The sequence below is a fragment of the Tenrec ecaudatus genome, chromosome 13 (genome assembly GCF_050624435.1).
Source record: "Tenrec ecaudatus isolate mTenEca1 chromosome 13, mTenEca1.hap1, whole genome shotgun sequence".
In the NCBI taxonomy this organism is placed as follows: Eukaryota; Metazoa; Chordata; class Mammalia; order Afrosoricida; family Tenrecidae; genus Tenrec; species Tenrec ecaudatus.
In genome coordinates, this window is record NC_134542.1 from 6,872,578 (window position 1) to 6,880,860 (window position 8,283).

Genomic DNA, 8,283 nt, shown 5'->3' on the forward strand with positions numbered 1-8,283 from the left:
CCTGGGGACATGGCGGAGGGTAGCCAGCACTCAGGGCCGAAGTGAAAAATACTGGGGCCGAGACCAGTGACGTGGGCGAAGGTAGGCTCAGTCACCCTCAGAACAGGAAGGGAAAGCCCCAGGGGGGCCCCCTCAGTCAAGAAAGCTGGGGGGCTCGGAGCATTTCTGCAGCAGTGTGCAATGAGGCTGGGCCAGGGGGAGCTCACCCCACCTTAAATCCACGGGCTCTGCCAGGGGCCAGGCCCGCAGCTCCCGGAGTGGAAAGAACACTGGGCCAGAACCGGTGACCCAGTTAAACGTGGTGGTCACGCGGGCTCGAGGACAGCCTGAGAGGGTCACTTACCAGTTTCGCATCTCGCTTACAGGCCTGAGTGGGTCAGTGGCTCGGGAAGGGGCCCGCAGGGCCCCGAGGGCTCACGTTACTTGAGAAGTCACCCAGAGTGCCAGGCCCCTCCCGGGTAGCTGTCAGAGCTCGGGGCCCTTGGCAGGGACCAGGGCACCCAGTCCATGGGCTTGGGCTGAAGCGAGAACATTCAACGAGAGGCAATTCCGCTGAGACCGGATGCCCACTCTTCAAGGCCCGTGTGATCAAAGCACCCTTCGGATGGCTTTGTTTTACAGGTTGAAGGGCCAAGCTTGTGCTTCTTCTCCCAACACTTCTAGCTGTGTCCTCTGCTAGTGCGCACTTCACACCCCACCCAGCCCACTGCCACCGACTGTCCCTGCTCAGTGACCCCCCCCATACGGTCTCTGAGGCTGCAAGTCTGTAAGGACCAGACCGAAATGCACAAACCAATCTTCCTCCCGTCAAGTCCATTCTGACAGCAACGCGATACGCAGGGTAGGACCGCCCTGTGAGTTCCCGAGGCTGTCACTCTTCTACGGGGGCCCAACGCCTCCTCTTCCTCCCGAGGAGCGGCTGGTGGTCTCGAACTGCTGACCGTGGATTGAAGCCCAACATGGAACCACTACTCGCTACCAGTGCGCCAGCCACACCATTGAGGAGAGATGGGGAGGGTGGGTTGGCTAGGGGCCTGAGAGGGGTGGGCCGTGGGGCCTTGGGGAGGTCTTCCACGCAGGCTGACCTTGGGCTGGGGTGAGCTGCTGTACCTAGTCCCTCTGCAGAGCGCCCAGGTCTAGACGCAGGGTAGCCCGAGCCCTCGGCACAGCCCTCCTGCTCCTGCCAACTGATAGAAAGGCTGGCAGAGGCGCAGGCTGCACACTCGGCTCGGCCCGGCCGCGGGAGGCAGTCCAAACGGGGAAGGGACCAGGGCACTAGGTCTCCACACTTGGATCTGACCCTGCTCGGTGTGGCTGGCAGCAGGCCCTGATCTCAGAGCCCCAGCCTGGCCCAGAACCAGGGTCTGGCTGTGAGGAGGCTGCATGCACCAGCTCAGGCGCCCGGCACTGAAGGACTCACCTTCATTCAGCAGCCGGCCTAAGACCGGAGGCAGAACGGCAGGCTGGACACAGGCACCCATGCCCACACCCACACGCAAAGTGAGCACCAAGGTCGCCAGCCCTAGAGGGGATGCTTCGAAGCAGGCACCAGAGAGTGCCTGAAGGAAACAGAGTCACAGGACGCCCAGTAGAGATGCCGGCTGACTGTGTGTGTGTGTCTCTCTCCTCAAAGCCCTTCTGGACTAGGGAGGCAGAGGAGCCAAATGAAGAGAGAGAGCAAGGGCTCCTAAGCAAGACTAGGGTGGTCATAAACAGTGGAGGGTGGGGGGAACCAGCTGAGGGATTCTGGAAGGGCCTGGGGTGGGCAGCTTTCGGTGTTGGCCTGGGGGACCAGGAGCCAGGAGCTGGCGGCCCACCCATTACGTCAACACATCAGATTCTTCAACCAAAAAGACAACTTTCTCAGAGCGGAATGCCTCTCCTCTCCCACCCTCTCCTTGGGGAATTCCAACGCAAGGCTTTTCCTGTACTGACTGGGCAACCCAGCTGAGTTCTGAGCCGCTGGGTTGGGGGGGTCTGGTCTTTAAGGGGCTGTTCAGTCACCACCTCTTGGAGGTGGCCCTCGGTTACACCAGCGGTCATTAAAATTTCCTGCGTGACCTCGACCGCGCCCTGCAGCTCATGTTACCCCCACCCTTGGACGCATAGTGGAGTCGGATTCTTCTGGACGCCCTGGCCGCTCTTCTTTGAAAATCAGGCCACTATTCTTCGGGCCGGCTATCCAGTAACGCGTTTGGAAAGGGAGTGGGGGACTTTCTCTGGCAGGGCTGCCGCCGTCCTGGCTTCCCACACTCACTTTCTTCTTACAACACGTCATTTGAGAGAGAGGCACATATTTGTGTGGGCCCAGGGAGGGAGATGGGGGGGGCAGGGGGGAAAGGCTGCCTACTCCAAGAACCCCAAGTAGCTTCTCGGTTGGGAAAGAGCCCGTCGTTTTCCTTGCTTTGTTTTTCGAACCTTGACCATCCACAGCAAACCCGAGTCAAACGCTTTTTTAAAAAGGGGGCTAAAAAAAAAGGGGGGGGCAAGTCCACCTTAAACGTTCCCAGCCTGCTTGGTAGCATCTGTGGGAATCTATACTCAGCTGGGGGCCCCCCTTCCCACCCCCCACGGACAGGTCGATTCAGGCAAACAAGTGTCTGGCCACATTGGAATCTGGATCTTCAAGCTCTCACTGGAGGTGACATATTCTTGCTGAGCTGGAGTGTGACTCCTGGCACATAGTGGGGGTGGCAGGGGGCGGGCTGACCATCCCTGCTGCTTTCCTTTTATTGTTCAGGCGGGGAGAAGCCCAGTGGATTGGCTTGGGCTGACCCTCCGGAGGTCCCTGCGAGGGGCAATGGTTTCTACTCTTAACCACTCATCCACAAACTGACTGTCAAACCTACCCCGCAGCACGGCAGAAGAAAGGCCTGGCACTCCGCCCCTAAAAACACTCCCACATCCATTGCGGGCATGTCCATCCCAACTCCTAACAACCAGCTTGTAAAACCGCTCTGTGGGGTTCGTAAGGTTGTCCACCTTGACGGACAGACGCAGACTGCCACATCTTTCTCCCTTGGAGCAGCAAGTGGGTTTGAACTGCCCACCTTTCGGCTAGCAGCCCAGCGAGCTCTTAACCACTGCACTGCCAAGGCTTCTCCGGAAGCGTGGCCATCAAGAAGACCCATGGACAGTTCTGCCCTGCCGCGTGGGGTCGCCGTGAGTCGGCGTCGACTCAATGGCAGAGTGTGTGGCAGGTTTCTGTTGGAGTGGGAGACCCTGCTGTCTTTGTTTGTTACGGGTCCAGGCCTTCTAAATCCAAAGGCCCCCTTAGAGGGTCTCGCCACACTCCCACCCAGCTCCTATCCCCCAACAGGGGGAAGAGAAGAGAGAACCACCCTTCCAAGGGCCACCAGGCAGGACACATCACCCCGAGAACTTGTAACTCACCAGGAGGCCGGGACCACACTCCCAATTAAACTACCTTCAAAGGCTCCATCCACCATGCCAACATGTTCTTGGACTATTCGGCGTTTAAGGAGGGAACCACATAAAACATCTGAGTCAGCAGAACCCCAGCTCAGTGCTAAGATGAAAAACCAGGTACATCCAGGCCCTCACCAGAGGCAGGGGGGGGGCACTCGGCAATCCACAGGCCATCTCAGTTCATCATCCCCAGAGCCCCACCAGGTAGGCCCTACTCTACCACCATTCAGTGGGTGGGGAAATTGAGGCATGGGCATTTTTACAAAGCCCTCTGGTGGGTAGCAAACAGTGGCGTGGTGGTTTGAACCCACCAGCCTGGCTCTGAAAAGGTTCTTAGCAGCCTGGCAGCACTGCTTCTTCAAGGGATAGGATGTGGAAAGTAGCCCAGTAGAAAACAAGCCTGTCCTCACAAGCACAACAAAACACGTGTTCTGTGGGGGGTTCTTTGGGATATTTTAGTTGAATATATATATATATGCATCTGTTTTAAAACTTTCAGCAAAGACCATCACCACAGTACGCTGTTGGGCCCATGCCAACTCATGGCAAGCCCCGTGTTCCCAGAGCTGCTCCACAGAGTGTCCGATGGCTGGTCTTTCCAAAGGAGATGACCAGCCTTTCTTCCAAGGAACTTTAGGGTGGATTTGAACCGCCACCTTTTCAGTTAGTGGCTGAGCCCTTCACTACTGGCATTACCCAGGGACACAAGCATAGAGACCAAAGAGGACAAAGGAAAAAGCGGGCATGAGACTGGACACGCGAGTTGGAAGAATGGGGCCAACCAGCTGGCTGGCCCGGGAATGGCCAAGAAGGTGGCATGCCACTGGACGGGGTAGGTTCTGGGACAGGTCAGGAAGCCCCAGGGTTCTCCTTGTGTCGGGGTGGGGGTGGGGTCCTCAGCTAGTGGCCAAGTGCAGAACAAGGTCACAGGAAGGAGTGGACAAATCTGATCAAAAGGGGCCCTCAGGCCTCTCAGACGTAGCTCACAAACATTGTACGTTGTGCCATTGAAATAAAAGAGGAAGAAGCATCCAAAGTGGGGCTGGCCAGCAGGCTGGGGCGCGTGGGCCACACAGAGCCAAACCCACAGCAGCTGCCTTGGGCATGAATGATGGGCGGCACTACAGCTGGGCAAGGGCAGGAGGCTGCCAGGGGTCCCCTGGGTTGGCCAGCTGGGGCAGACAAGGACTCAGAGCCAGCTGGACAGGTGGGAGAAGAGTTCCGGAAGGTGTCAGAAAGACAGGTGCCAAGAAGGTGGGGGAACCATCTGTTTCTGGCCAACCTGACCTGTTAGCTTACTCCCCCTGTCCCCATGAGATAAGGGTGTAGACTGGATCCCGTCCATCAGCTATAGCCCTGTAGCCCTGGGAGTAGATGATACAGAACCCACAGCTGCATGGGGGTGACTATCCTGGCTGGTGAGCAGGGTGGGGTGGGAAGGCGGGCAGGGAGAAGCCAAAGAGAGCCAGTGAGCAGGTGCTGAGGGGTCGGCTGAGTTTTGGGGTGAGGAGGCTAGGGAACAGGGCTTTCTATTGTGGAACCTGAAGACAAGGGAGGGCGGGGCAGCTGGGGTGCAGGGCCTGGGAGGACTCCGGACACGGCCCCCGGGCCTGGCGCCACAGCAGAGGCAGGAGGCCCCATTCCCAGGTCCCCTACCACCCTGGGTGGTGCCCATTCATCTCCCTGAAAGGGGCCATTGTCCCCATTCCACAGATGGGACAGCCGAGATTAAGCGACCTGCCTGTGAGTGCCCTTAACAGGCCTGGAATCAGGGCCCCAATTCTCCCTCCCCTTCGGACTCCTGATGGAGAACTTCACCGTGGCAACAGGAATGGGGGAGGTTCCAAACCAACGTGGGGGCAGGAAAGTGACCCTGGCCGGCCGGCCCCTGCCTCGTGGGAGCTCCCCAGCCCTCATGGGAAGGCAGTAAAAAGCCATTCTGACAGTTGGTGACTCGAGTGCCTTGGTGTCCACCTGGTGTTCCATCCGGTTCCCAACCAACGACTGGTTGTTGGAAGCCGGTCACCAGGCCTTTCCTGGGGGCCTCTCTGGGTGGGCTCTGCACTCACAGCGAGGGTGAGACTTGTGCTCACTTCTCCACCAAGGAACCTGAGATCAGGAGGATTCTACGGCCTGCCTGAGGCCAGTTAGGAAGCTGAGTCTGACCCTCTGCCCGCCTGCTCCAAAGGGGACGCAATGATGTCCCCAGCCACTGCTCGGGGGCTCTAGGTTCGGTGGCCCTAACCCTCCTGTCCCAGGAAGGGTTCTTTGGGAGGGGGGTGACAGGGGGGCACCCCTGTTTCAGGGGACTGGTGGCTGAGGGCGAAGGTGAACTTCCCAAGGAGCATCCCTAAGCCCCCACCCAGTAAGGGCGCAGGATGACGGCAGTCTCCTCTTCCCCTGCTCCCAGGGCCCTGGGTGGGGCTGCACAGCTCACTGCAGAGTGGGGCTTCACAATGACTCTCCCTGGCCCCCGTAATTAGTGCAGAGCCAAAGGAGACGCAATAAAGAAGCCGCCTGCAGACCAGACATCCTAAGGCCTTCGCTGGGGCTACTCTTCCACACTGGATGTCCTGGAGCCGCTGTGGCCACACTGCCACCATCTGAGAACGGGGACAGCTGATCCAGCATCCCGAGGAACACAGCCCCCTGACGGTGCTGGACAGCCCGTTCCCTGGGGCTGCAGCACCTGTCCTAGCGGGTGGCTCTGAGTTTGAGTCTGTGAGTAACCAGTCCTCCGGATGCCCCCCTGGGCCAGCTGGAACTGCTGAGATGGGAGCAGACACCAGTCTCCACTGAAAGGCATCAGCACGCTAAGAAATCAGAGGGCCCTTGGGCAGGCAGCCTTGGGACTCTCCCATCTCACCCCTGCCCCTTTCTTTTCCACCAACTCTGCCTTGTGAATTGGCCAAAACAGACCCAGCAGGTGTGAACCCTGAGAAGTCAGAAAAGGGTGCTCAGGATGTAGTGGTGGGGAAAGTGGGCTGTGGGGAGGCTCTGGAAGGCACACAGGCAGTTGTGGGCCTTTAAATAGAATCTCCCAGGAGGGCAAATACATTCCATGCCCTTAAAAAAAAGCACGCTCCAAACACAACCTGGCCGGCAGCCTCCACTCCCCCCCAGGCAGTTTTCCGGTCTCCGGCCGATTCTGGAAATATTATTAATAGCTCACATAGGCACTTACCGGGTGCAAAGCGCTCTGGGGCCTTAAAAGGCTGGAACTAGTACTGGCCCCATTCTCCAGATAGGGAAACTGCGGCCCAGGTAGAGCCAAGGCCGACTGGTGGGGGCACCCCAGCAGCCCTGGGGATCCAGGGGGCTTCTGTGCCCAGGTGCCCAGATTAGTGTCTCCTCATCCGGTGGGGCTGACCTAGGGCAGGGCAGGGTCCCCCACTGGCGCGCTGCTAGCAGTTAAGGCCGGTTCTTGCCCCAGGGCGAAGGAGAACTAGAACAGATGCCGCTCAGCGGGGTCCCCTCAACACACTCCCTCTCTCTGCAGGGGAGACCATGTATCTTTTACAAGTTTAACCAACTCCCAGTTCTTACCCTGGGTTTGGGCCTCTGACCCCCGCGCAGCCGCCAAAGATTAACTTTGCTCTTTTGTTTTAAAAGACAGAACGGGTCCAAATCCAGCCAAACGAACCCAAAGCGCCCATCTGCTCCCCATCCCGTGGCGATCCTAAAAGGCAGAGGGCTGCGCCATAGTTTCCAAGGCTGCGCATCTTGGAGGGTGGTTCCAACCGCCGGGCCGGGCCGCTCAGTTGGCAGTGGAGCGCTGAAAGCACGGCGCCACTAGGGCTCGCTTAGATAAAAGGGCACCGAGGACGAATTTTCTCCCCGGGGAGCTAAAGCAGGTGTGGCGCGCTGGCGCCTCCTTTCCTAGAAGTTGCGCTTGGAGCGAACCTGGGAACGGCGCCGGCTCCTTTCGCCACAGGCAAGGGGAGCCCGGGCCGGGCCTCCCACGGGGCACGTCGGAGCTGGGTCCCAGGGGAGAGACTGGGTCCCACGGGTGCCGCGTGGCAGAGACGCGGGGCGCGCAGCACTGGGGGCACTGGACCGACTGCCAAGGACACCGCCCTGCGTCCCTCCCTCCCATGCAATGTCATCAGAGACCCCCGCTGCCCCCATGCCAGGTGCGCGCGCGGCGCTCACCGCTTGAACATGCTCTCCAGGTCCTTGATGAGGCGGCGGCTGAACTCGGGGAACTCCGTGTAGGGGTTGAAGACCCTGCAGCGGCGGGGCCGCGCCGCGCCCTCGTGGATGTCCAGCCGTCGGCTCAGCTGCGCGCTCAGCTCGGCGTCGGCGCTGGCGGCGGGCACCGGGGGCGCGGGCACCGGCTCCGGCGCGGGCGCCGCGTGGGGCGCGGGTTCGGGCTCGTCGGCCTCCACCCGGCGAAGCCGGCGCTGCAGTTTGCGCGCCAGCTCCTCGCTGGCCATGGCGGCGACTGGGGACGCGGCGGGGCGCGGGGACCGGCGGCGGCGGCTGCTCGGCGGCTGGGCTGCAGACGGGCGGGCGCCGGGGAGACTCCGCGGCCGCGGCGGTTGGAGCTCGGCGGGCGGGCGCGCGGCGGGGCGGGGCGGCGGCTAGAAGGAGGCGCCCGCGCTGGGACCGCCCGCCTGGGCCGCAGGTGCCCCGACCACTCGCCGCTGGCACCGGCCCGCAGGGCCCTGGCCTCGGCTCGGGGACGCGGCTGGGACCCCGGATCGGCGCCGGCCTTGCCCCCGCGCCCCGCTCTGGGGGAGCCCGGGACCCTCGGGGAAACGAACGGCTGCGGAACCAAGTTCGGCGACCCCCTGGGCGGTTCCGTTCTGGGGCAGATGAGCGCCCCGCGTGGCCCCCGCGGGGTCGGGGGGC

At 61.0% G+C, this 8,283-nt stretch overlaps 1 protein-coding gene across 1 annotated transcript in view; it reads right to left on the reverse strand.

The window, feature by feature from the left end:
• Positions 1–7,865, reverse strand: part of EFHD1 (EF-hand domain family member D1) — a 31,183-nt gene extending 23,318 nt beyond the window's left edge. Inside the window, exon 1 of the mRNA XM_075529909.1 lies at positions 7,582–7,865. Within this exon, the coding sequence (XP_075386024.1) occupies positions 7,582–7,865 (284 nt within the window). The remainder of the gene's footprint in view (positions 1–7,581) is intronic.
• Positions 7,866–8,283: the final 418 nt, after the last annotated feature.